The 27,769-nt window shown below is 39.1% G+C and overlaps 5 protein-coding genes across 5 annotated transcripts; 4 read left to right on the forward strand and 1 right to left on the reverse strand.

Annotated features, from left to right (window-relative positions):
- Positions 1–472: 472 nt before the first annotated feature.
- On the reverse strand, positions 473–5,467 carry rxylt1 (ribitol xylosyltransferase 1). The gene is made up of 6 exons (XM_023281342.3): positions 5,253–5,467; positions 4,958–5,140; positions 3,504–3,606; positions 3,049–3,363; positions 2,738–2,908; positions 473–1,478 (listed from the first exon to the last, which is right to left on the reverse strand). The coding sequence occupies exons 1-6, from the start codon at positions 5,398–5,400 to the stop codon at positions 1,076–1,078; spliced, it is 1,323 nt and encodes a 440-aa protein (XP_023137110.1). The 5' UTR covers positions 5,401–5,467; the 3' UTR covers positions 473–1,075.
- Positions 5,468–5,689: 222 nt separating this feature from the next.
- LOC111575927 (cytochrome b-c1 complex subunit Rieske, mitochondrial-like) lies at positions 5,690–8,228 on the forward strand. Its single transcript, XM_023281341.3, has 2 exons — positions 5,690–5,915; positions 7,496–8,228. Exons 1-2 carry the CDS (start codon positions 5,804–5,806, stop codon positions 8,104–8,106), a joined length of 723 nt encoding a protein of 240 aa, XP_023137109.1. The 5' UTR covers positions 5,690–5,803; the 3' UTR covers positions 8,107–8,228.
- Positions 8,229–8,311: 83 nt separating this feature from the next.
- LOC129348007 (protein NLRC3-like) lies at positions 8,312–10,506 on the forward strand. Its single transcript, XM_055007174.1, has one exon. The coding sequence runs from the start codon at positions 9,566–9,568 to the stop codon at positions 10,280–10,282; it is 717 nt and encodes a 238-aa protein (XP_054863149.1). The 5' UTR covers positions 8,312–9,565; the 3' UTR covers positions 10,283–10,506.
- Positions 10,507–12,605: 2,099 nt separating this feature from the next.
- On the forward strand, positions 12,606–19,651 carry LOC111575921 (ADP-ribosylation factor 5-like). The gene is made up of 6 exons (XM_023281332.3): positions 12,606–12,815; positions 14,559–14,639; positions 14,741–14,850; positions 15,195–15,266; positions 17,960–18,085; positions 18,205–19,651. Exons 1-6 carry the CDS (start codon positions 12,749–12,751, stop codon positions 18,289–18,291), a joined length of 543 nt encoding a protein of 180 aa, XP_023137100.1. The 5' UTR covers positions 12,606–12,748; the 3' UTR covers positions 18,292–19,651.
- Positions 19,652–22,358: 2,707 nt separating this feature from the next.
- zgc:77752 (uncharacterized protein LOC393862 homolog) lies at positions 22,359–27,613 on the forward strand. The gene is made up of 13 exons (XM_023281366.3): positions 22,359–22,500; positions 22,803–22,994; positions 23,094–23,174; positions 23,487–23,605; positions 24,470–24,607; positions 24,713–24,984; positions 25,075–25,377; positions 25,487–25,741; positions 25,830–25,946; positions 26,036–26,137; positions 26,278–26,358; positions 26,461–26,571; positions 26,667–27,613. Exons 2-13 carry the CDS (start codon positions 22,804–22,806, stop codon positions 26,787–26,789), a joined length of 1,893 nt encoding a protein of 630 aa, XP_023137134.1. The 5' UTR covers positions 22,359–22,500; position 22,803; the 3' UTR covers positions 26,790–27,613.
- Positions 27,614–27,769: the final 156 nt, after the last annotated feature.

Genomic DNA, 27,769 nt, shown 5'->3' on the forward strand with positions numbered 1-27,769 from the left:
TCAATTTCATCTGCTATTACATTAAACATTTGGGCTTTTGCCTTCAATTAATCAAAAATAATGAACCTGTAGGCATCTTTTTCAAATATGTAGACATTTAGTGCTGTGCCAGGTGGGATAAAAGGTGTATTTCAGTCCAACAGCGGCAGAAATCCATTAAAAGTCCAACCAAGAGCCCCAGATTTCCTGGTTACACCCATACACCAAGTGTACCCTAACTCAAATATATTTTATTAACTTCCTCATTGAGTATTTCAAAAATACAGTAAAGGCAATATTCTTGGAGGCATCAACATGCTTCCTATCAGTTATATGCATGCATGACTTGATCTGTGTTCTCAGTCAAAAGTTTTCTCCTTAAATATTTTCTCAAACTTCAAAAAGCTTGACCAACATCACATCATCCACTGAGCTTTAACTGGTCCACAGCGCCATCTGCAGGCACAAGAAAAAAGCACCAGACAGCTGCAGATTTCTGTTGACAGCATCCCATTTTATTTTATTGCACCGTCTGAGAAAAACAAAACTTCATGCAGCACAGCAATGAAATAAATAGAACAAAACCGCTTCCTTTTAATTAAGTTTTAACCAGAAAAAAGCAAGACATGTCACACCAACCACATCCATTTGCAAGCTACTCACAATACAAAATATATTTAGAGTATGCACTGTTTTTCAGAGGCCTAAAAACACATTTTCATCTCATTCTACATGTAATGTTTAGTGTTTTCTAAAAATCACAATTTTAAGTACAAACACGGATATAAAACATACTTAAAGTAAAACATGAGCTTTAAAATCCAAAGGCAGCTTAAAATTTGTGATTTCCAAATGCCTGTACATTCCACAATTGTAAACATTTAGATGATAAATACAGATAATGCCACGGGGCCTTTTACTGATCAGTAATGGCAGCTTTGACAACATACATAAATGGTTTTATAATAATCTGCACCAGAATATCATACTGAACATTACCAGGTTCACTATGCCAGTAGTACATCACATTTTTCCACAGAAACCACAAAATAAATAGAATGAATGTTAACCCTGTTGATATTTAGGAGCACCGCACTCAGCCGCTTTTAAAGAAAGTCTCCTCGATGACCTCGGTGAACCTTTCCTTCATCTGCTGACGGAAGCCGGAGTACCACTCCAGCAGCCTCCTCCTCCTGTCCACCCTCTGCTCCTGGCTCATCCCTCTCTCCCGCTCCAAGATAGCCGGCAGTTCCTTCCAGTCGCTGATGAAGATGAAGGGAGCTCCTGCAGCTTTTAGCAGACGTAGCGGGGAGCTGGGCCCCGCTGCACAGGTCCCAGGGGTCAGAACATCTTCCACCACGGGCACCGAGCCATAAGAGCAGGCCTCGTAGATGCGGTAACACTCAGTGTTGATCCCGACTGGACAGAGAGTGAGCTCACTCTGGGCCAGAGCTGTCTGATAGTGTCTCAGACTGTCTGCTGTCTCCTGAGGGAGCCACCTGAGGCACAGGGGGAGGAAAGAATACTTAAGCCAACAGTTTAAGCTACCGTAATAAATATGCAAGATATACTCCAGTACAGTTCCATTAAAACAAGTCATAGTTATCTCACAGTAAAAGTCCTAAAGAATAAACTGAAAATCTATTCCTGGAATAGGGAGGGTTTCTTGACATTTTATTATGTAAAAATGTGCAGTACTGTGATAGCGGTACAGGCAACAGCCCATAAATCACAGTGAAAATACTGAAAGGGTGACATTATAAACACTGTGTTACTCACCACATAAGGGAATGAGACAGTCTAAGAACAAAAATGATCTACACCCTCTAATTTTACAGAACTCACTTTAAAGTTCTAAATAAGCTGCACTTGAGTGTGTTTGGGTAAAACTGTACATGAGCGAATATCTTCATTACGGCTGCAATTAATGACTACTTTCATTGTTGATTCATTTGCTAATAATTTCCTCCATTAACCAATTCGTTGTTTGGTCTATAACATGTCAGAAAACGGTGAAAAAGGTCAATAAGTGAATCCCAAACACCAAAATGGTGTCCTTATATGTCTTGATTTGTTCTCAACCCAAAGATATTCACTTTACAGTCATAGAGGAGTGAAGAAACCAAAGATTAGTAAAATTTAAGAAGGTGGAATCAGATCATTTTGACTATTTTTCCTTAATTAATTACTCACACCAATAAAATACTAACTACTAATGAATTCATCGTTAAATCTCTTTTCATTGTGGATGACTGAGCGTACTTCAGAAACAAATGTCTAATCATTAGCACTTGATTGTGTTCTTCATGAAATTAAGTAAAATAAGGCCTTACAGTGAGTGTATGGAGTGTACTTTATGTTTTTACTCATCAAAATGCAGCATTTAAGGGCTTCACCAGTCAGAGAAAAATCCACTGATGGATGTTTGGGTCGATATGGAATGCAATGTTAGGGCCTCTGGGTTAACCACTGTCATTTCAGTCGGTAAAATGTAATAAAATATCTTGAATTTCACTGCACAAAACATTAAAAACAATTCGAAACATTCTGATGTCTCGTTAAGCTTGAGCCTTCTAATGACGGTAACAACAGCTTTACAGTAATTTAGTAATAAAGGTGCCCTTGGAAGGTCTCAGTGAGAAGTTTATAATTTCACTACTCCAAATATTTTTATTTTTGTCCTCTTTTTATGTGTTACAGCCACTCAAACAAAACAGAAAGGTTTTACACTTCAATATAAAATAGAAAAATGACTTACTTTTCTCTGGCGGCAGTGATGCATTCCTTATCCAGGCCAGAATGTTTAAGTACATGCATGAGTGTTTCTCTAGAGGAATTTTTATAAACCGTTCCTAGGAAGTTGCAGAGGTATGGCCGGTTGGAGGTAATCAGTTGGGCATTCGGCCTGATCATAGGAAACTGCCTGTATCTGCAGAGAGACAACAACAAAAACACAGCAATGTGATATAGTGCCATTCATTTAAAAATACAACCTCAGACAGTTACATGTATTTGTGTTGAGCACTAACAAAGTACACATATACACAAGACTACTGAGAGATTACATACGTGGCAACACCAAGAGGCCACTGGAAGACATCCTTGTCATTGACCCAGGGGCTGTCGTACACTACAAACAGCAGGTCCACAAAGCCACCGTTTCTCTTTAAGTGTGGGCTGATCCACTCGTTTTTGCAGTGCTCATTGCCCAGCAGGACCACAGCCACATGAGACACTGTGTGGGACTGAACCAGAGTCTGGACATGCTCCAGCCACCGTGTGGAGTAAGCAACTTTCTGCTGCTCACGGCCATTTAGAACCAGAACCAGGCTGTTCATATCCAGAGGGACGTGACCCTGGACCACAGCAGGACCTGTATAGAAGCTAAAGACAGAGAGGGAGGAAGAAGGAGTCAAACAGATGTTTTGTTTACTTCAGCTGTTATTATACGATTGGAGTTTCATGCAATGTCAAATGAAGACTACATGCTTGGGTTTTTCAGCTTCCATTGTGTGACTTGTTACCTGAAATCAATCTTTCCTGTCTGCAGCTCCCCCTCTCGCCATTGTGCTACCTTGTCAGTAGGGTTGAGGGGTCCATCTAAAATGTGTTCCCAAAGGTAAAGCCCTGAGGAGAAAAGCTTCAGTTCAGTATTTGCTCTGTAACAGATTTTAAAAAATAAAGCAATGGGGAATCTTTCCACACGAGACACCATCAAACGTATGACTGTCAGACAAGGTGAAAGACATGAAACCTTTTGACATGACAGTTCTTATCACATGTGCTGCAAAATGCATGAGATGTTGCAGATAAATAGTGAAACTTGGCTTATGCAATAGTTGCACCATTGAATAGCCACACCTTGTATATATTAAAATGCATCCTTTGCTAATTTGCTAACTTCATTGCTTTGATACCTGGAAAAAACAGTGTCTATGTGTTTCTCAGTAAGGAAATCAAACCAACAATATTTTAAAGTTAATATACAAAACCAAGAAATCAGTTCAGTGACAGAATTCAAGTATCTCAAGGTTGAATTAGACCCTCAACTTAAATTTAATCTCCACATAAAGAACATTACAAAAACAGTTAAAAAAATATCTGAACTGCTTTATGTTAATCAGAAATTAGATTCCTAACCAGGCAGCCTTACCGTACATGCACGCTATGATCTTCTCCCATATCTCATACTGTCTGACAGTATGAAAACAATAACAACAATAAAACACAAAAGTTCATTATACAATCAAGCTCTGAAAATTCTGGATAAAAAACCAATTCGGTGGCATCACTGTCTTATTTTTTTTTTTAAAATACAATTTACTGAGTTTTGAAAGTTTCATCAAATTAATCTTTAAATGCCTCAATAAATCAGTGCCACAGCCACTCTGTGGATTCATCCAAAGACAGGATGGCAGCAGGGTCACCAGAAGGTCCACCAACAATAAATACAAAACATCTCACCGCAGAACTACATTTGGACAGACAGTCTTTTCAATCAAACGCTGTCACATCTGGAACGCATTAACAAATGAAATTAATATGTTAGCAGGTTAAAAAACTTTTACAGCAAAAGCTAAGTGTTGGCTGAAAGAAAAATAAGAATGTACCCACCTATGACACCTATAAGGTCCGACTGACTGTGGATTGTGCCATTATGTGTAATGTAGTTTATAATGTTGTCTGTGCTGTTTTTATCAGTGTTGTTTGTCCTCTGTCCACTTCTACTGAAAAGCCCAACCAGGGACGGGAGTTGAAAATCAGCTTAACCCTTTGATGCACAACATGAGTCAAAAGGGACCCATATTCAATGGAAAATGGGTATCTCTTGACCCATGTTGTGCATCAAAGGGTAATACACTCTATATGCATCAGATGTGTCCTATGTTAATTGCATGGTCTCTGGTGAAATAAATAAAAATATGACAACGGTTTAGACCTCCTCTGATGGCTGTGACACATTTATACCATAACTCACCAATGGCAGCTTTCCCCCAGATCTGGACCTTGTATCTTTTGGGTTTGTTCTTGTCAATCCTGCTCAGGTGCTGTTTGAAGGCCTCCCTCTTCTTGTTCAGAGCAGAGTTGTACTCCACCTGCTCATCCTCCCACGGATTCCACTCGTCTGCAACAAAGGGAGCACCGCCATCTCTGACACCACCTGCAAACACAATTCACAGCTTCTATTCAGTCTGTTAACGCGACAAATCTTTAGTAATTTTCTATCGAGTCGTATTCTTTTTTTTAGCGGCCTTCTTGCTCATTGAAATTACCCGACAGAGCTCCTGTCTCCTTCTTCACCACCCTGTGGACGCGGGAGATTACTTTGGTGCTGAAGAACACATTATACGCAGCGTAGAGTGAAAATGCCACATATGCAAAAATAATGAGAAGGAAAAGCTTTCTTTTTGGTATTTTCATCTTTATTTTCTGTATTTTCTCAGGTTACCATTGTGTAGCTCGTCTCCGCTATTTTGTGCAAGGACCCTTGTTTACATCACAAGGACCCTTGATATAGCTGTCTCGGAGAAACGCCTGCACTAAAATTTCTTTAAAATTTCTGTCATTTGATTTATTTTTTTTAATCACACCATATGTCAGTATTAAAACGAAACAGAAACAGTATAGCTGTGTGCAATTTCGCAGTTTATTAAGCAGTGACAAAAAAACACAGGCTACTTCGGTCAGACTTCACGTAAGGCGGAACGTTGTAACAGCAAAGCGAGTTCCTGGCGAAGCAAGTAGGACGGTTGCACGGTACAGTTTGTACACGCAAGGTCGTGTCCCGTTTCGCGGGGTTGGAGTTTCTTATTTTTGGACAAAGATGATGTCCACAGCCGTTCGGCCCGGGGCTCTGTCCCCGTACCTTCAGGCTACTAAACATGCCGTTAAAGGCCTGGTGTTCCTCGGAGGGAAGGAGCCGCTGCCCGCCGCCGGTAAGGTCGAAGGACGGACTTCATAACCGGCCGCTGAGCTGCGTGATGTAACTAAAACTTAAAAACAAAACACAAACAGTCATTAAACTGCTTAGTTTACTGCTAAAAGTCTTATATAATACGGAAAGCTGGTATTTGTGTAATTTCTGCCTGCTTGTTGTCTGAAAATGAACTCTTTTGCTAGTATCAACCTATGTGTAGGGGGAAAAATCTGAAAAAAATACCATCGAAAATTGCTCATAAAGGATATATTTCCTTATTTGATATTTTATAAATCAAGGATTTTATGAGGAGATACTTATTTGTCTTTCTATTATTATTATTGTCATTCTTCTTCTTATTATTATTATTATTGTTATTATTATATTAATAGCGTCTCCAGCTGATGAGGTAAGGTGCATTTATTTGCACAGCACTTTTCATTGACCTGGCATGTTTACGTGCACAGTGATTATGCAAAGTTACAGAACGTTTTAATTAATATTTCCCCCCCTAAATTCCTCTCAGATTGGTTAGAAAGAATATTTCGGTTTCAAAGTAAACTTTTTGGAAGTAGGCGAGGTGTTGTGAGGGAAATGTGTGACCTGTAAACAGGATAGAGGTATAATGGATGAAAAAATATGATGAAAGCTCAACAGATAAACCGAAGCACTATGATCTACCAACTTAAATCGAAAAATCTGATCCTGGAAGTATATTGGTAGTTTAAAATAAAAATAAAAGAACTATAAAAGCGTGTGTTGTGCAACCATGATTATGAGATGTGTGTTGGCATACTGGTTCAGGTGAAATGTCTTCTTAGGTCAGAGCTTAAGGTCTTGTCTGGACTTGTCACGTAACTATAAGAGACACTAGTCCAAGTCATGGCAGTTCTTATAATTATGTAGTTCTAGGTACAGCTGAAATAGTCGATTGTTCAGTTAGTTTGTCAACAACAACCAAATACATTAGCAGCAGCATAGTTTTTGCTTTTGTTTGTTGTCTTGGCATGATTGCAAACTGAACTTCACTTTGGTTTGGTTGATCAGTCAAAGTAAACCATTTAAAAATGTTATGTTGAGCTTTTAAAAAATGTAATAATTTATTCACACTTTATAGACTAAAAAAATCTTCCTCAGATGGATTAGCAGCACTTTCAAAGTCAAAATGTTGGATTTGAATCTAGACCTAATATGATGTGCTTTGAAGTATATTGGAAAACCTGCAAATCTTGATTTAGTGTCTTTAAAAATTATTTCAATTATATATTTTTAGGAATATTATGAGTGTCAATCAATGTTGATTTAATCCAAAATTTGACGTTTAAAATATTTGTCATGCCAAAAACGTCATCCTTTTTTGTCAAGTTACTTTAATGCACCAGAATTAGTAATTGTTGTTATTAAGTCAACTTTTAAATAAGCTTTAAATTAGACAAGACAGTGATTTTTGAGTGAAAACAAAAACAGATTATAAGATTTTTACAGGAGAATTGAGTAATACTGAAGATGGAGCTTTGTTTTTGTAAGATACAGTATAGTTTATAATCTGTTTACTCATCTGTTGCCCCTGTCTTTTAAAACTGTCTCCCGTTTCTCCAGCTGCTGGAGGAATCCGCCTCGCCCATACAGACATCAAGATTCCCGACTTTTCAGACTACCGCCGCCCTGAGGTTTTGGACCCCAACAAGTCCTCCCAGGAGAGCAGTGAAGCAAGAAGAACCTTCTCCTACCTGGTGACCGGAGCCACCACTGTGGTGGGCGTCTACGCTGCCAAGACGGTGGTCACCCAGTTCGTCTCCTCCATGAGTGCGTCAGCTGATGTCCTGGCCTTGTCCAAGGTGGAGATCAAGCTGGCCGACATCCCAGAAGGCAAAAACATGACCTTCAAGTGGAGAGGAAAGCCCTTGTTCGTCCGTCACCGCACAGAGAAAGAGATCGCTGCAGAGGCTGCTGTGAATGTCGCCGAGCTGCGTGACCCCGAGCATGACAAGGATAGAGTCCAAAACCCCAAGTGGGTCATCGTCCTCGGTGTGTGCACCCACCTGGGTTGTGTGCCCATCGCTAATGCTGGAGACTTCGGGGGTTATTACTGCCCCTGCCACGGCTCCCATTATGATGCTTCAGGAAGAATAAGAAAGGGACCCGCTCCTCTTAACCTGGAGGTTCCCTACTACGAGTTCCCTGATGATGACACAGTCATAGTGGGATAAATGCTGGATTTTCACTGGAGCTTTATTTTGGCTCCTCTCTGATATTTAAGATGGCTTTATGTGAGAGTTGGGGGTGTCAAAATATGTGTGTATGTACTAATAAAGACATATTTCCAAGTTTATTTATGAGTAAATGTGTCTTTTCGGTGTTTTTCTCTTCATTACTGAGCTTAATATCTGATTCGTTGCAATTTTCCTCTGGGATTAATAAAATATCCCAATAAACTCTCTCCATTCCCCACTACTTTTAGCTTTTAGTATTTTACTAATAATGTATGACAAAAAGTTTTCAGTTAAAGAGTGCTTCACAGAAGAGGGAAGAAAAATAGAACATCAAAAAATACAAGAGCAAAAAAAGGCTGTAAGCAGGATAAAAGCCAGAACAAAACTTCAACCGTAACAGGTGTCTGAAACTAAATTTAAAAAAAAGTTTCACATAGTTTTCAAAAAGTAACATTAAACCGGCCTAAGTTTTAGCCTGAATTATTCTACTTCTACCTTTCAGTAGGGAGGTTAAGGCCAAAAAATAGTACCTCAGGGTCCTACAAATAAATTTAAATGAAGATGAAGACTGTTAGGATTCTCTACCTTCTCATGGTGGCTTCATGGTGAATCCCTGCACCAGTGTTCAGCTGCATCTTTCCTGCTGAGCTGTTTAAAGGATCACTTTAATCTCATGGTGTGAATATGCAGGAAGGATGATAAAATAACCTCATATCAAAGAAAAGCACACAGAAATGCAGATTTTATCATAAACTTGCGTCAAATACTTTTGGAATGACTCCACATATGTGCTGCCTTTTAGCTAAATGTTGTTCCAAGCGGCTCATTTCTGTGTTTCCTTTCAGTCAGTTTTATTAAGGAGCCTTAATATGAACCTAAATGCTTTTCTACCAGTTTCAGCCGTGAAACAAATCCAGTAACAAACACGTCTTTGTAATGAATGTGCAGCAGGTTGACTCAGTAACTCATTTAAAATCCTGTTTCTGAAGCCGACTGCTTCTCTTTATGTACAGTGTAGTTGTTGTGTTTGTCCAGCAGATGTCAGCAGAACAGCAGCTATGAGGAGAGTTTGTTAAAGATGTGAATATTCCAGAGCAAAAAGTGAGCTGAGCTTTGGACTGCTGCAGGGCTGCAGAGAACAACATCACAGATATTCATGCCAGCTGCAGTAGAACAGGAGATAAAAGCAGTAAAACTCCTCCCTACATGTTGAGCTCTTGTTCCAGATGTCTGTATCTTTATTCATGTGTGAAGCTGAAGGATTAAACAAACCTGACAACCAGCAGCAGTCCAGAATAATGTTGGTGTTTATGTCTGAACTAAATCCAACCAGTTCAGCTGATCAGACGTCTGATAGTTTATTAGTGGATTCAATCCAAAGTGGCACAAACTAAAAATATGACATCATTTCCTGTTTCCTCGTCTCTGACTGACACGACAACACAAATTTAGCTGCATGTGGTCTTTGTGCTTTTCTATTTTATTTAAAACCAACTTTTTTCTGTTTTTTTTTCTGGTCCACATCATGTGCCACATCCCAGTGTTCTGCTGGATCACTGCTACAGTCCTGGAGGAGCTGCTGAGAACCAGAGAGGGAGGAGATCTGCCCAGAACCCTGACTGAGATGTTCATCCACCACCTGGTGGTTCAGGCCAAAGTCAAGCAGGTCAAATATGATGGAGGAGCTGAGACAGATCCACACTGGAGTCCAGACAGCAGGAGGATGATTGAGTCTCTGGGAAAACTGGCTTTTAATCAGCTGCAGAAAGGAAACCTGATCTTCTATGAGTCCGACTTGACAGAGTGTGGCATCAGTATGGAAGAAGCTTCAAAGTACTCAGTGTTGACACAGATCTTTAAAGAGGAGAGAGGGTTGTACCAGGACAAGGTGTTCTGCTTTGTCCCTCTGAGCGTTCACGAGTTTCTGGCTGCTCTTCATGTCCATCAGACCTTCATCAACTCTGGAATCAACCTGCTGGAAGAACAACAAACAACATCCCATTGGACTGAACTGTTCCAAAGTTATTCAGTTGTTTTCTACCAGAGAGCTGTGGACGAGGCCTTACAGAGTCCAAATGGACACCTGGACTTGTTCCTGCGCTTCCTCCTGGGTCTGTCACTGCCGACCGGTCAGAATCTCCTACAAGATACCATTACTGGTACCAGGCATTGAAATGAACAAAACAAGGGTGGTCTAACGGTTTTTCTATGACTATAGTTATTAACCTGTTGTCTCACTACTCAGTTTCTTTGCATTCATAATACACATATTCAACATTTTAAGTGGTTTATTTATTCAATTATTATTGAGTTGTGGATAGACTGTGTTTTTGGCATGCTTTTTTAAAGAATAAATGGCATATTTTACCTTCACTTGTCATAGTAAGGAGAATGTTTTTTTTTTTTTTTAGTCTTGGAACCTATTTTATTGGATTCCTTGACCACAAAAATGTAAACTTTGACACCAAGTTTGTCATTGTAGCTATACCAGAAGCAAAGATATGGGCCTCTAGAGTATGTTCGGCAAAATGTAATCTCATTTGTGTCTGAGGATAAATTTATTTCCATGGCTCTAAGGTACTTCCATGCCAAAGGGGACCTTTGCATCATGACCTGGAGTCAAAAGTCACTTAACCTCCCTACTATTAAGAACATTCTGAGAGCTAAAACAACAAAACAAACAAACAAAAAACAACGTACAACTAAAAATAATACTATAATTTCATTTGCAGCACTTTCTCAGGACATATTTAAAACCAAAACAACATAATTATTAATAATAATAATAATAATAATAATAATAATAATAATAATAATAATAATAATAATAATAATAATAATAATAATAATAATAATAATAATAATAATAATAATAATAATAATACAATTCTTGATGCAACATTTGGAAAACGTTTAGGGAACATTTTTAGAATATCGTTAGAAGTTCAGAACATTCTGGGGAAAAAAACGTACAGCTGAAAATAATGCTAGAATTTTGTTTGTAGAGCTTTCTCTGGATATTTTTACATATATAAATAAATAAATAAAGCTAGGATAGTGTTTTTACTGTGAGCCACGAATGGAGATATTTTGATGCATTAATTAAATTTTAGTAGAAATATAGGAGCTGCAATTCATTCTTGACAGCAGGAAAGCTACATTACATGTGTTGAAGCAGTCCCTTGAAACTATTTTAACCAGTTAAATACAGCCAGATTAGGTAGAATAGCAATAGCAGCTACAATAATGCACCTGCTTAAAATGTAGTCCACATCTAAATCAGTAGCTAACTTCAATGTCCTATGTTAAAAGGGTCAATATATAATTGCAGGACTTTTTCTAACATAGTTGACATTCTTGCTGTTTTCAGGCCTCAAAATCAATATAACCAAACACCACATGGCATTTATAGAGAAAGATTCTTCTAAATATTACATATGCGATTGAGTAAAATTTAACTTCAAGGTTATTTATAAAGATATTGTAGTAAACCTGTTGACATGCCATAAATCCACACTTGACTCTCACACTACTTTATATTAAATAACTCAGAAAGCCTTGGAGTCTGGCCAGGAATTAACACACTTCCTTGACAGCTGTTTTTGTAATGGGTAACTTAGTTAAAAGTGATTTTCTTGGAAGATTTTCTTGTTATTTTCCATATAAAATTTGATATATTGCTAAAAAAGAAATATCTGTCATGATTATCTCAAATTAAGAAAGTTAACAAAATCAAATCCATTTTTGAATAAGCCCATTTTATTATTGTTTCGCTAATTAGAAGGTGGTTGTTATTAACTTCAGATGGTTATTTAGTTGACATTTTATTGATATCCAGTCTTTTTTTATTAATAAGTGATTGTTTCCATAATGAATAATTATGGAATTTGTAAAGACGTGATCACAATGAACATAAAAAAAGAATTAGTTTTGTGTTTTTTTTCACTTAATAAAAACGTATGCGAGATATATCCCACGAACTTCAAAAGTCCCTCATTTTTTTTGTAGAAATCTTTATTTAAAAAAACAATGCAGTACAGTGCAACACAATACAATGTGAAGACAATCGCCAGGGAGCTACAAACATTCAGGGGCAGTACCTCAGAACATTACACTACACAGATATATTGAAGAGAGCACACGGATCGAGAGTCTTAATGGCTTTCATATTAGTGGAATGTTTTAATATATTGTTTGACTTCATTGTCAAAGACAGAAAGAAGTGGTTTCTGAATAGTGTATCGACATTTTTGGATATGCCATTTGGCTAAATATATAATAACCTTAATGATATAAAATAGTTTTTTTTTTGGCAGATGGATAGTCAGTGAAGCCAAACAATATATGTTCAAAGCACAAGGGAAAATGTGGTTCAATACAAGTAGAAATCAATTTGCAAATATGTCTAAAAAGTGAAGTGTTCCTGACGAGTCGCCGTGTTTGTCCACTGACTCCGCCTTGTGTCGATAAAGTTGATTCAAACTGGTGACGTCGTGTGTTCCACGTTGGCCCGGACGTGGCAGTCGGCAGCAGGCTGGTGTGGAAATCATATTGTCAGGATCAGAGTAAATCATCATACTTCGCCTCCTGCCTCTGGGGCTAATATCACCGTCACATCTTTCCTCCTTCTCGGTCAGCCATGGGACTCACCGTGTCGACCATCTTCACCCGACTGTTCGGCAAAAAGCAGATGAGGATCCTGATGGGTGAGTGGAGGCTGCTGAGGCTTTAGCTCTTAGCTTTAGCCGAGGCTGGGGGAGGCAGTTCAGGTAGTTTCTGATGAGCTTTCGTTTTCAAAATTCAAATGTGTTACACTAGGGAAAAAGTAGAATTAAAATACAAATACGTTGATCAGTTGAATGTCGTTTGAAGAGATTGTAAGAGACTATTTTTCACAACCTTTTTTTCCGGGGGTGGGGGGGTGGGGGTGGTTTGAAAAAAAAAAAATCTGTACGATTTTGTGAAGTTTTTTTTCCTTCCTCTTGTGTATGCTTTCTGTTATTGTCTCTTACGTTAACGGGTCGTGTTTGATCCATGGCTTAAATCTGCCATAAATTACCCCAAAAACAATTATTTATCATCCAATTTGTTTCTTATCTCTTGGTTACCTTGTTAGGCTTCTTTATCCATGAAAAGATTGGTTTTAATGTTTTCTTTTAACAGCATACCCCTCGTTTTCTGTCAAATGAACCTCAAGAGAATGATATAAATAAATACAAGGTTGTTATGTTACCTGACTATTATAGAGGGTGATTTGAACCATTCTCTTAAATGTTCAAAAAAATATATTTTTAAAATTTTTCTATTAGTAGGTATAGTAACATCTATGGTGCTACGGGTCAATTTTGAAGCATATATATTTACTTTAAAAATAGTGCCACCTTTAAAGAACATTAACTTGCAATTCTAAGTTAGTTTTTAATAATAGCCACGTGTTCATTGTCTACTTGAAATATAGAATTTCTACATTGTTACTGGGTCTTTAACTCCCTATGGAGCTGTTTTTATAGTCGTTTTTTCTGGACATATGGGTGGTCATACGTTATGGATGAAGTAAATGCAGTAAAATCAGCTTAAGTAGTTGTTCTGATAATGTTCCAGAAGAGATAATTCAATTTGTACATTTATCTCTACTCCATTTCATGTCCTCTTCTGAGTGATGACTGCATCTATAGGACAACACTTACATTATTGAAGTTTAACAGTGTCCTCTTGAAAGAATTTTTACTTTTATCCATTAGTTTTAAATAATAACTGTTTGTTGATCATTTATCTGAAATATATAATTTATGCCATGCTTTAAATCATTAACTCCTTATGATATTTGTTCTTAAGAGAAGTGCCATTGCTTTAAATTTTCTTGTTTCTGGGGAAAAAAGTGGTGATATGTTATGTCAGAAGTTAATATAGTAAAATCAGCTTTAATAAGTGCTCTGATAATGTCCCAATAGAGATAATTCCATTTGCACAGTCACATGTAGTGTATTTTATGTCCTCTTCTGTTTGAGGACAACACTTACTGTGTTATTAAAGTTTTGACAGTGTCCCCTTTTAAAGGATGTTGACTTTCAGCATTAAGTTAGTTCTAAATAATAACTATGTGTTGATAATCTATTGGAAACAACCTGTTAAATGGTAACCTGTTGTGATGTTTGCTGTTTTCTACCTTGTTGGTATTTAACTCCTTGTGATGTTAGTTTTTTAGGCATGTGTTTCTTGTTTATGGACAAATAGGTGGTGATATGTCATGCATAAAGTTAATATAGTAAGATCAACTTTAATAATTGTTCTTATAATGAGATGATTTGCTTTGTACACTCACCTGTACTCTATTGTATGTCCTCTGCTGTGTAATGACAAAACCTATAGTATAACACTTGTTTTGCAGTTTACACCTTGTTGTTATCTATAGCTCCTATTGACTTTGAACACACTCTCTTTCCCTGTAGTTGGGCTTGATGCTGCAGGAAAAACGACCATCTTGTACAAACTGAAGCTTGGCGAAATTGTAACCACTATCCCAACCATTGGTAAGAGTTCCACATATTTATCAGTCCAGTTATGGCTCTTTCATGGTTTTATTTTGTGCACAGCATCATGTGGAGCTCTCCGTTTTCTTTCCCCGGTGCAGGTTTCAATGTGGAGACAGTAGAATATAAAAATATCAGTTTCACCGTTTGGGACGTGGGTGGCCAGGACAAGATCAGACCTCTGTGGAGACATTATTTCCAGAACACACAGGTATGAATATGAATGTCTTAGTGCTGTGGCTCAGCTTTGGTTTTGTAGCACAAAGATAACCTCATGTTTAGTATGATAATGTGTTACTGAGCAGCAGCTTTCAAATATGTCTACTCAGATCACCAAGTAAACCAGAAGCTATTCAGTAATATACTGAACTGAATCAACTTCACTAAATTGAAATTGTGCTAAAACAGCCACACTTTCCAACTAATCTTATTTTAATGCTGTTGTTACATCTTCTTTGATGTAAAACAACTGGGAATTTTGTAAAGCCTTTGTAATCAAAATATCAGTCAACAATAATTTCTAATCTAACCACTTCTACGCTTGTTTTCATTCAGGGCCTCATCTTCGTGGTGGACAGTAACGACAGAGAAAGAGTGGCTGAGTCTGCAGAAGAGCTCACAAAGATGGTAGGTATTTAACGTCTTCAGCTTAGCAGGGACAGTGGTGTATTATTAGTGTTTATGTATTTATACATGCCTCAGGAAAACTTCATTTTGTCAACATGTCTGGATAGACTTGGCAATCTTTTGAGTCAGACCTGTTCATATGCCGATTATATGGTTAATCCGTGAAGGTTGAAAGCCTTGTGTAACCATGTTGACTTCTTCTGAGCTATCCAACAATACAAGTACCCAATCCCCCTTAATCCGCATAATTGCCTCGTGGTGCTTCATGTTTTGCTGACATATCGCACCATAAGTAAGTGAGCCCGTAGGAATTATCTGCATGTATAAATATGATCAGATCTCAGTTACGACTATGAAATGGATTTTACTTTCAATTGTATTAATGTTCTAAAGCGGGAGCTCCTTTCTCTAGAAAACATCAATGTGTTCCTGAAGTTGACCAAAGAGCACCTTGACACTCCAAAAGACATTTTGTAGAACGATGAAGCTTAAATTGATTGGGAAGCACGTGCAGCAGTACCTACGGTGTGAAAACGTGAAAATATCATCCGAAAGGTGGAGCGCAGTGAACACAGCATCACGATTTTAAACAGCTTTGCTGTATCCGTGCCTGGACGGGTCACCATCAGGATAATGTCAGGGTCCCTGTCAGGTTAAACTCATTCAGAGTTGGATGATGCAGCAGGACAATGACTATTCACTGAAGGAGATCTGTTACATAGTTGCTTCATAGAATAAAAGTTGAAATCACTCACGACCCGGTTTAACTGGTTATTAAATCACGGAGTTCACTGCGCTTTGAACATTGTTAGTCTATAGTTGTGGCGTAAATGAAAATCAGGTCATATTTTGAGGCCAAGTAATGCAGAAAAGCAGACAATTCTAAAGGGTTCACCCACATTTTGCCGCTATTCTTTGTCTTAGGAAACAATCTGTGTCTAAGTCATCCAAATTTAAGGAACTGAGTGCAAAGAAAAAAAAAATCCCCTGATTAAAATGCTTCCTCACAAGGACTCAAACACCAATTCATGATTTCTGCTTCCCCACATGCAGAGCAACATGGACTTTGAAAGCAAATGTGGACACGATTCTATTCATACTACAGGGTGGGCCATGAGTTTCCATACATAGGAAAAATAAACATTTTATGTTGAACAGGCGTTTTTATTTCTATAATGTGCTCCATACGATTACCATTGTTTCTAAAACACATACTAATCCGTGTTTTCCACTGTTGATGAACTTGCATCAGCACAGTTGAAGTTCTGCTTGTAATGGCGTTGCTGATACGTTCCTTGAGATGATTTATGTCTCGTATCTTCACCTGATACACCATGGCCTTCAAGTGCCCCCAAAGATGGTGTCAAATGCATCTTCTAGGGTATCTGAAACATAAAAATATATACATTATACATTTTCCTATGTATGGAAACTTATGGCCCTCCCTGTACAATATGCATCCGTCAACCAATTGCCTCATATCATCATATTGAACGGGGAAAAAAATGGTGCTCCGGTCCATGTTTCTGAAAATGTAAATGACAGAATATAGCAGTTAATTACAGATTGGGCTGTAACGCTCAGTGTGTCTTTCTGAGGTGTGCACAAGATTTCTGGAGAACTCACAACTACCTACTATGTTTCGGCATCGTAGATGGAAAGCATGTAGAAACAAAGCACCTCCAAAATCTGGAAGTGACTAGTTCTATTAGAATAATTTTACTGATGAATTATAAAGGTGTGAATGTTGAAAATTTTAAGCAGCACACAAAAATCCTCAGAGGGGTCTGTTCCAGGCACTCGCAGACTTTACATCGTGACATCACAATTTTACAACACAAAAAGGACCATGTCAGACCTACATGCACTTCAATACAATATTATGTTTGAATGTATGAAGTTTGCTAGTTTTTTTGTGCAGCTGTCTGTTATCAATAACCAGCTGCATTGATCGGTAAAATAAATACATTACGCACGTTTAACACTTTTCTGCCAGCATTCCTGTCTTACATAATTTCCACTCACAGCATTTTACCATCATAAATTTTTATATTCCTCATTGTTCTCCATTAAAACAACCTGTTGACGGAAGCAGCTGAACACGATTGGTTCATTTTGTGTGGAAAACGAGTCAAATGATGCATTAAATGCTCCTGTTTGTGTGACAAGTTTAAAGCAGAAAGTCTGTTAACAAAGAAAGTTGAAAACCACCTTCTGATACCCGTTAACTCTGACTGAAGTTTTAGTTTTTGTTGAGCCCACTTGGAAAAAGAAAGCCTGACTATGTTAAAGTGCCTTCATAGTTCAATCCTCTGATCTGATAAATGCCGTCAACACTAGAAAAGCTGCGGCGGTTAAAATAAAAGCATCCGATCAAATTTAAAAGCCTCTTATAATGTATTGATTATAGATCTGGGTCCATATAGGATGAAGTCTGGGTCTGGACTCGGCCCGATAGTCAGTGACCTGGGGTCTAGTATGTAGTGGATGAAATGAAGCTTTGATTCAGAGAATTTTGCCTCGAGGAATTTTAGCAATCGAATTACTGGAATAACTCAAGGAATCGTTTCAAGCCCTAATATAAACTATCTGTTACAAAATTTTTCATTTACTTTTTTAGAATTCCCCTCGGTATATTTCTACTGTGTTGGGTCTAACATGAAATCTCTCATCTCTGTTTTCTGCCCCTCTAGCTGCAGGAGGATGACTTGAAAGAGGCTGTTTTGCTGGTGTTTGCGAACAAACAGGATCTTCCTAATGCCTTAACAGTCAGCGAACTCACAGACAGACTTGGCCTGCATGCCCTCCGCAACAAAACTGTAAGTAATTTCTATAGAACCTGGTTCTGTTGACCATCAGGAGCATTCAAATCTGTAAGGATGCGTAGAGCTGCTTTCATATTTCTCTGACCTCTGTTTGGTCATCTCTGACCCCACAGTGGCACATTGAGTCCACCTGCGCCACCCAGGGCACTGGGCTGTATGAAGGACTTGACTGGCTATCCAAAGAATTGTCCAAGAACTAATCAAGGGTCGGCATTACTGAAGAGAGAGACCGAACACCCCAAGGCTGGAGAGAAGGCACAGACATTCAATGCAGAAACATGGTCTTCCAGCACCAAAGTTCCCAAAGAGGACAAGGCTGGAGGACAACTTAATCATCTTTTGGAAAATTTAGTTTCTCAAATTTTCTTATGTAATCAATGCTATTACTTTATTATCTCTTGATATCATCTCTGTTTTTCTCCTTTTGTTCCAAACTTCTTGTAGTTATACATTCAGATTCACGATGAGCAAATGAGCTGCTGGAGAAATTTCACAGCAACAGTGAACAATAATGGGAGTTGTTTTTCCACTTGACACCCTGGCTCTTGTCTAGGCAGCATTTGCAGTAATCAGCCTCTTGTATAATTGGCAGATTTACATGTAGCCTTTCTCTGGCCCAGGTTGAGGGGGGGAAATGACAATATAAACCCAGAGCTTCCATGAAGGACAATTTGCAGGCTGCCACAAGCTGTTAATCTCCAGAGGCCCTTGTGGATATTTGACTCCCTCACAGACCCGACCCTTTGCTCTCCGCTGCTATGTCCTCAATTTCATGCCAACTCATTCTGCAAAGGCCTGTGGCTTGTACAATGAGATGGAGAAGGATTGCAGTGTTTTTTTGTTAGTACTGTGGAATCACATGGATCCAAAAAGGAACGGTGTGCCTTCTGGTCCCTTATTTTGCACAAATCTGAGTAGTGCTTTCTTATCACATTCTTAGGTCAAGCTCCCTCCTATGACGCTTCTGTGACTTTATGCTTTTGTAAGACCAAATTTTGCAACGAGACTCTTCCTTCTGTGCTACATTGGATGGTGTGGCTGTAGCAGTACCACACCAGTGTGAATGCAGATTGCTTCCTTGTCACTTGACTTCACAAACAGCCAGGATTTTATCCTGTTGGAACATTTGTGAATTTGCCTTCCCTCATTTTGCCTCCTTTTTTAAAAATAATCAGTATGAAAAAAAGAATTTCTACAAAATTCTGCCAACTCTAAAATCATCTTTTTAATGTCAAAGAAGGAAGGAAGTGACTTCTCAGTGTCGACATGTGGCCGGTGCCATTGCGACACAGTTAAGTAGCATGTTTTTTGTTGTTTGTTTTGTCCTTTTTTCTGCAGTGCGCAGTGTTTACAAGTTTATTGTACTGTTTGGCAGATATTGTATTATATGCTTAATTATTCTACCCCACTTGAAACACATAGCATACCCACCCATCAGTTATTTGGGTATACATTCCAACCTATGCTTTCAGATGCAGGAGCTGACACTCTTCAAAAATATTCTCTAACAATGTTTTACAAAACAAAAAGCTCTGAATAAAGCTACTGTTTAAAAAACTGTTTTGGACTCAATTTTATTTGTAGAAGTTTTCATGAAAGGGGAATTAAGGTGATAGTTTGTTAATTTTCACATTTTGTTTTTGAATTTACTTAACCATTGAACTGGCATCTTCTGTGAGGAAGTGTGGCTTAAGAGGAAGTGTTTTGGTACCAATTCTGCAGGCCGATGAGTCACGAAGACAGTTGTTGCAAACAGATCTTGTTCTCTGCCTTTGATTTCATATTACCATTACAAAACCACAACACTTCCTCTCACGCCGTGTTGAAGACGGACTATGATTTTAGGTTATTTGCACAGAAAACTACACTGCTTCTGCATGTTGTGAATAGCCCAGACATGTAAGCAGGTTTATTTTAAATAATGTATTTAAGATGTTAAAGGTGAAAAAGTGGCTCTTAAAGAACCAAACAGTGCAGAACTGGAAGCAAAAAGCTGCCGTTTGTTCTTATGTTTAATGACATTGGATGATACCTTGGAGAGAAATGGAAAGGTAGCATGCTAGCAAGATGCCTAGATACTTATGTGTAATTCTGTTAAGGTACAACAGACCACTGTATCAAAGATGCTTCAAATTAGGTTAAAAAAAGCAATATCGGTGTCAAAGCCAAGAAATGGCTCACACATGCAGGTATTCAACATGAACACAATGTTGAGTTTATTTCTAACATAATACAAAAGTGCATTGTGCAAGGGGGAAAATAAAAGGCAGAAGGGCCTTTGTCAATAACAACAGCCCTGTTTGCCTGCAAAAGGGTTGCATTTAAGTTCAGCAAACACAGTGGTGGTGCACTGTTACACTTGTTGAGGAAATTTCACTCTCTCTTTCTTAGTATTCCGGCATACAATGGGCTTACCAACACAGAGCATGAGTCTGAAGGTAAACCGACCAAGAGCATTTGCAGAGGACACATTTTATAGGGATGGTCAGAGGGTAGGGAGGAGGCCGTATGTAAACACAAGGGTGAATTGTGGTTTATTTGCATATGGTTGCTAAACAGTAACAGGGTAAGACAAAAGAACAAAGTAATTCAATCAAGAGGTCTGGCAGACAGCAAAATTGGCAAACAGTTGCACATAGCAAAGGTGCGACAACAAAAGGTAAGAGGGGGATCTCACAGACAGTAACAAAGAACAAGAGATAAAAGAATTGTGGATAACAGTGGGAAATGGAATGAAGTGACGTGACAGCAGAAAGTATCTGTAGCAAAAGTTGTGCTATTTTCTTCATCACACTGCACAGTTTTAATTCAATATTAATTCAAAATCTTAAGTCCCTAAAGTCTGGATGAGCCAGATGGTTTTAAAAAACAGTGTTGTGGGAAAATTTGCTAAAATCTTCTTATTTTACACTCACCAAAGGTATGTTTGAAGAAAAGCACATTTCCATTATGCTTGTGGATAGAAAGGTTCTGCTGGTTGTGTGGCAGCCAGTGGCACTCCAGGAAATACAGCTGAACGGAAAGTGAAAAGAGGCTGCTGTCTACAACAGGACAATAATCAACCATGAGCTACAGAAAGAAGCACAAGGTCAATGTTTTGGAACTTCACTGAAAATCTCTGTGTAGATCTTAAAAGATGAATGGCATGATGTAATGTGTTCTGGCTGTAGAGATGATTTAAAATGAACGAAATACGCAATTTGCCAAGGTCACCCGTTACTGGTTTCACTGAATTTGCAGTAAATTTAAGCACATTATGTCCCAATTATGTCCGTAGGATCACTGAGGTTATTATACCCAACATGTGGTAGGGTAATCATTTTTTAAAGAGGGGATAAGATCACAGGCAGTGGGCTAATATGTGTTTTCACCTCATTTCATAACTAGAAAAGCTCTCAGAGAGCGCAGTACTCCGCCAAGGCTGCACAGTTGACCTATCATTTCTGACGGATGAAATATTTAATAAAAAATGACCTTGTGGCATGTTATGTATGGATACCGGACTGCATGTAAATGACTCTTATAAAGGTCTGCTGATCAGTTCATCACTTTTGGCGAGCCTTTATTTTGCTAGTGTTAAAATAACCGTTCCCTCCAGGGAAAATTTCATCCACATCCGTTAGTCCGTTTTTGAGAGTAATGTTGCACACGAACAGACAGACAGACAGAAAGACAGACGGACAGATGTACGCCGATCGTCACATATCTTCACCGTTCCTTGGCGGAGTAATTATCATGCTGTTCCTATTGTTGCACTGCAGGGGGAGATATTTCCAGAGCTGCTCCTGCAGACATGAGGTGATTCACAAGAGTTCAGTTGGAATTAGGCTTATGACATGTGACACATTTCTTTCCAAAAGAGGACATTCTGCTCATTTTACAAAGGCAGATTTCTATTTTTTTTTACAAAATTCTTCTTCAAGAGATATAATTTCAACCATTCATCACATGTCAGAAAGCTGCTAGTTAATAGTATAGCTGATGTGTTTTGATACGAGACTAAGACACATTATATTGTGATAAAAGAGTACAGGCAAACTGTGCTGGTGCTTGTTAACAGCAGTGAGATTAACAATGCAAGTTCTCAGCCTCACTAAATAAGTGAAGTCATATATGGAGCTTTACTGGTGCAGGTAATCAGGACATACACAATGTTTATAGATGAAGGTATAAGCATTATATAATTGGCTTGCTACTATGTGTGAGCGTCTGTTCTAATGTGTTTAAGACAGCTAATCAGGCTTAGTGGAGCTGGGTCATCACACACTTGTGAGTGTGTGTATCCAGAGTTTATCAGGATAGCGGACCACATGTGTTGAACAGCCTTTTTTCTTCACTTTCAGCAGTTTTAAAGTCTGAAAATACATTAAATGGGATTAACAGCTTCACGGTCCAACAAAATCGAAAGGGTGAGTTTTTAATTTGATTAATTTGATCACAGCTCATTATATAGAATGCTGTAAATTTGCTGCATTCCGAATCTTTTGCTGTTTATGATATTCTTTACAGCCTTTTTTTAAACAGCACATTTAGAATAACAACGCATAAAGGAGACACCAACTTACCTGTAGAATAGCAAGCAGACAACAAGCTACATCTTTATGAAAGGCAAGGAGGTGATATGAGGATGTCAGCACGTCTAACTGAGGCACGATCTTCACGTCTACAGTGTGATAGCAAAGTCTGATCTTGGGGGTTTCCACTTGTGCAGGATGATGCCGACGTTGACCACGCACATATCAGTACCAAGACCCTCCTACTCCCAGGCCAGGGAGAACCTGGTGAAAGCGATCCCACCCAAGCTGCTCTGTCTGCTGGCCTGTGGAGGAATAGACTGTCGCTATGAGGGACCAGACTGCTGGAAATTGAACCAACAAGTAATTCGAGGTCTTTTCTCCTCCTGGTGAGAGTTTTCTTTTAACTGCAGTCTCATAAATGTTGCTGTGTTGTAGCAAAAACAGTAAGCACTACTTTACTGATTGTGAACATCTTCCTGTCCCAGGGTGACCGATGATATAGTTGCTATGACACGACCATCCAACCATCTAATTGAGAAGTACAGCATCATAGATCAATTCCACAGGTAATCACTGGTCATTGTTATTCTCCTGTGAGTGTGTGCAGGGCTTGTAGGAATTATGAGTCTTCCTAAAAGGTTTTAACTAAATTAGGACATTTTGTAGTACAACCACCTGCATGCATAAACATTTCTAACATAGAGGAGTCACTTTTTCAGTAGAAATGAGAATAAAGCACCTCATGTCACTGCTTTTAATGACACCTACCAGTGTTATTAGAAATTCTCAAATTGTGAACATGTTGCTTCTTGAATGAGAAGCATGCCAATTAGTTGGGAAACAGTGTCCGTGTTCATGATTGTGACTTTTCTTTCAAGGTTAAACATCAGATCGATCATCAACATGCAGCTCCCAGGGGAGCACGCTCACTGTGGACCTCCTCTAGACCCTGAAAGTGGTTTCACGTACTCTCCACAGATCTTCATGGATAATGACAGTGAGATCTTAATACACTGAAATTGAAACAGATTTTATTTCAATTCAAAACTACTTTACTAACCCTCTGAACCCCAAGCAGTTTTTTCCCCGCTCATTTCACATTTTACTCACCGTGGGCTCAGCTTTCACTCCAATGCAAGGTCCTGCAACTCCATGGAAACAGCACAACCACAGCTAGAAACAGAGAGAAATCAAATATGTATTTTGTTCAGGATGAAACAGTTATACTGTAATGCCATAAGTCATAAAAAACACACACACAAGAAACACTAACAAAAAAATGGAATGAAAATGTGGAAATTTTTGTCTACAGGTTTTACATGCTGTTGATATCTTAGTATTTTGTTTCCATACTTTTCCTCTATCTGCTCCATGTAAGCATGGCCATCAGTTCAGCTGAGTTCAGCTCAAATGTCCCTATTTTTTGTCATAAGACTGTTGGACAGAGCTGAGCCACTAATGTCTTCTCTGCTGTGCTAAGTAGCACAGGAATTTTGTATTTTATAGAGTCCTGCTCTTGCAAATGACTTATTTTGCATGAAAAATGCAGAAAATAGAGTTTTTGATGGAATACTGCAATTATAAGCGTCGATTGGGTTACTAATTTTTGTGCCCGAACACACAATTCATTCAAGGACCAAATCTTAAAATCTGATGGTTCTTTTTGTTGTTACAGTTTCTGCCTTTGTTAAATGGTCTAATTTTCTTTCCAAACCGGCCACCAGGTTTTTGGGGTTCAGAGACTTTGACTTGCACTGATGGTCTTTATTAAAGCTGTACCAAGTTGATTTGATCTCAGGTAAAGCATTTGAATTTATGCTCTTAAACTCATCACTATTTTCAAATGCACATTTATTTGCAGTTTACTTTTACAACTTTGGGATGCCAGACTTTGGAGTGTCATCTCTTGTCGGTATAATCGATGGGGTGAAGGTTCTGGCCTTCGCAGTGAAGGAAGGCAGGGTGGCTGTGCACTGCCATGCAGGCCTGGGCAGGACAGGTAGGATTAAACACACATACTGTACCTACTTGTCATGTAATAATTATGTGTGTAAGCTTGTACTGTAGTTGTCTGTGTGTCTGTTGTGTTCTTGCTGCTCAACAGGCGTCCTGATAGCCTGTTATCTGATCTACACCCTCCGCATCAGCCCAAGTGAGGCCGTCCACTACGTGCGGATCAAGCGCCCCCGTTCCATCCAAACTCGAGCACAGATCAGTCAGGTGTTTGACTTTGCTCGCCTGCTTGGCACTCAGCTGGTTCAGTATCCAGATCTCAGCCTGCGGCACGGAGCTCCTTTCACCCTGCAGCACTACCTAAACCGACAGGGGCTACTGCTGCATGGCCAGGAGGCACGCAATCTAAGACACACACCCAAGGTCAGGACTATGTTATACTACATGAATACTGAACACACCGCACCCTACTGTATAATTAACTTCCTCCTTTCTACCTCTTCGTGTCATTAGGTGGTGTACCTCCTGTGTGTGCGTCTCTCCTGCTTAGCGCTGGGTCACCCGTCTCCTCCAGAGGCCCACACTGAGCTGGACAAAAGATCAGCAATTAGGGAGCTGAGCAGGACTGTGAGAGAGACCCTGGTGGCCAAGCAGTACTTGCCCTTGTTGAGAGACGTTCGTAAGGGCTCCTGGGCAGGTTCAGGGTCGGTGTCCTCCTGGGATGAACCGCTAGGATTCTTAGAGAGGAAGAGAGAGGTACTGCTGGACAAACGCAGCTACAGTGACTCTGACCTCAGCAAGATCACAGTAAATGAGGTGAAATCGCACATTATGCATCCAAAATTAGACAAAGTTTTCAAACCTCTCCTGTAGAAACAGACTGCTTATAGAGGATTTTTTTATTTTGTTGCTTTCTTTCCTGAAGGATATGGAGCTGAGTCCATTCTGTTCTGCAGCACTTGGAAATGAGAAAAACTGGTGTGTTCAGGATCTGATACGAGCTGATCTGAGACCAGTTAGTCCGGTCCTTGCCACACTTTCACCAGGCCATCAGACTACCAAAAAGGAATCTCATACACTCCACATCCGAGCGTCCGGTGGGAAAACAAGCGGCAGCTGTGCGAACAGATTTAAGTGCACAGCTAAGAAGACACTTCCAAAACGCAGCTCCAATATGGAGGTAACCTCTTCTTGTTCTTAAAAAATCTAATGATAAAGAAGGTTTTGCTGTGAATGCTTTAAAACATTCTGACCTCTATCACATAAAGTTGTACAGAAATCCAAGCAATCCAGGCCCAACCTCGATGGCTCGTCCCGTTGCTAAAGCAATGGCAGAACAAGGTCCTCCGGGGGAAACCATTCTGCAAAGGTCGGCTCTGCTGCAGGTAAAATATAACGAAACACTGAAATAGATGATGTCACTTTGATTTTAAAGCCACTGAATAAATACCTCCACTCAACTGTTTATTAACAGGAGGAACTGAACAGCAGTGACTGTGGCTGGGCTCTGCTGGTCACTGAGTCGGATCCTCAAGTTCTCTGTTGTCTCTTGTGGACCTGGCTGGAAAAGTTGAGGGTTAGTGGCATCAAACAAGAGGAAACAATGCCAGAACTCTCAAATTCTCCCAGGACTGTGCTCATTGATTTTTAGAATTTCAGTTTCAACCTCCCATGCATGGTAAACATTTCTGAGTCCAATCTGCTTTCTCCATCCAGGAGCCTATTCTGAGTGCTGAGGATGTGGAAAGGTTGAATGTTGGAGCGATCAACCGGAAGCCTCTTTGTGTGCTTAAAAAGGTAAGAAAACAGGTAATAATGTTGTATTTGTTTCTTCAGGGCACCTTATAAACCAGTGCACTCTCTATTTAACATGTTACTTGTGATTTTACATTATTACAGCCACAGAGACACACCATCTATTGTGTGCTGAGCTGTGTGAACACCGTGACCGGCTTGTGTCCACACAGAGAGGATGCAGTGCTCCAGCGGCTGATGAGGGCACTTACAAGGGTAAATCACAGTGGAAATGCTGTAAATAAATAGTTTGTGTTAGCTTAAATGCGAAGGCCTCATACTAAGTTGCATATTTTTTTGTTACCCAACAGCGCCCTCAAGAGGAACTTGGAAGTCTTACACCTTTGATGAAAGTCCTGAAGGCCAGTTTGAGAGAAACATTCCACAACTACAGATACCTTATGAGAGCCTGCAGCACCAACGCTACACTTTGAAGAGCAGAGTCCATATTATAACAAAATCTAGTAGAGAAGATTGTGGCATTTTTTGCACCCAAGTGTGGGCAAAATCAAAATGCAAACGAGGCTTTTTTTCACAGAAGACATTTTGACATGTCACAATAGTAAAAGCAAGGCTGCAAACAATTAGATAGCTGGGTCAATATATAATTGAGGGACTTTTGAGTTCCACGGGATATATCTTGCATATATTTTTATTAAAAGTAAAAACACAAATTTTTTTAAAGTTCATTATGATCATGTCTTTACAAATTCCATAATTATTTATTATGGAAACAATCACTTATTAATAAAAAATTACTGGATATCACTAAAATATCAACTAAATAACCGTCTGAATTTAATAACAGCCACCTTCTAATAAGCTAAACAATAATAAAATGAGCTCATTCAAAAATAGTTTTGATTGTGTTCTTTTTATTAAGTTTAGATAATCATGACAGACATTTCTTTTTTGGCAATATATCAAATTTTATATGGAAAATAGCGAATTTTATCTGTGTCCCAGAAATCACTTTCAGCTAAGTTCCCCATTACAAAAACACCTCTCCGGGAAGTGTGTCAATTCCAGATCACATGACCTGCTCCACATGATGTCATTTCCTCCTGAAGAAAAGCCTGGCCAGACTCCAAGGCTTTCTGACTTATTTAATATAAAGTATTGTGCAGTGGCGTGCGCAGACATTTTGGAGACCAGGTGCTCAGTGGAAAAAAAGGGCACTTTGTGCAGCGTGTAGAACCACTGGCTGCCTTAATGTAACAGTGTGAGATTTGAAAAAATAAAAAAAATCAGGAACACATTTTCTGTAATGGCATTTATTTTAACATCTTAATAACACACAAAGGGGGTGGTGGGGTGGGGGGGTTCTGGTTGGAGTTTGGGTGGCAGGTGAGTCCTCGTGCCCCGGGCCGCCTGGGTCGGTCTTGGCGCACTGGGGGTGTCGGTAGCTGCTCCC

Source organism: Amphiprion ocellaris, chromosome 3, assembly GCF_022539595.1.
Source record: "Amphiprion ocellaris isolate individual 3 ecotype Okinawa chromosome 3, ASM2253959v1, whole genome shotgun sequence".
NCBI lineage: Eukaryota > Metazoa > Chordata > Actinopteri > Pomacentridae > Amphiprion > Amphiprion ocellaris.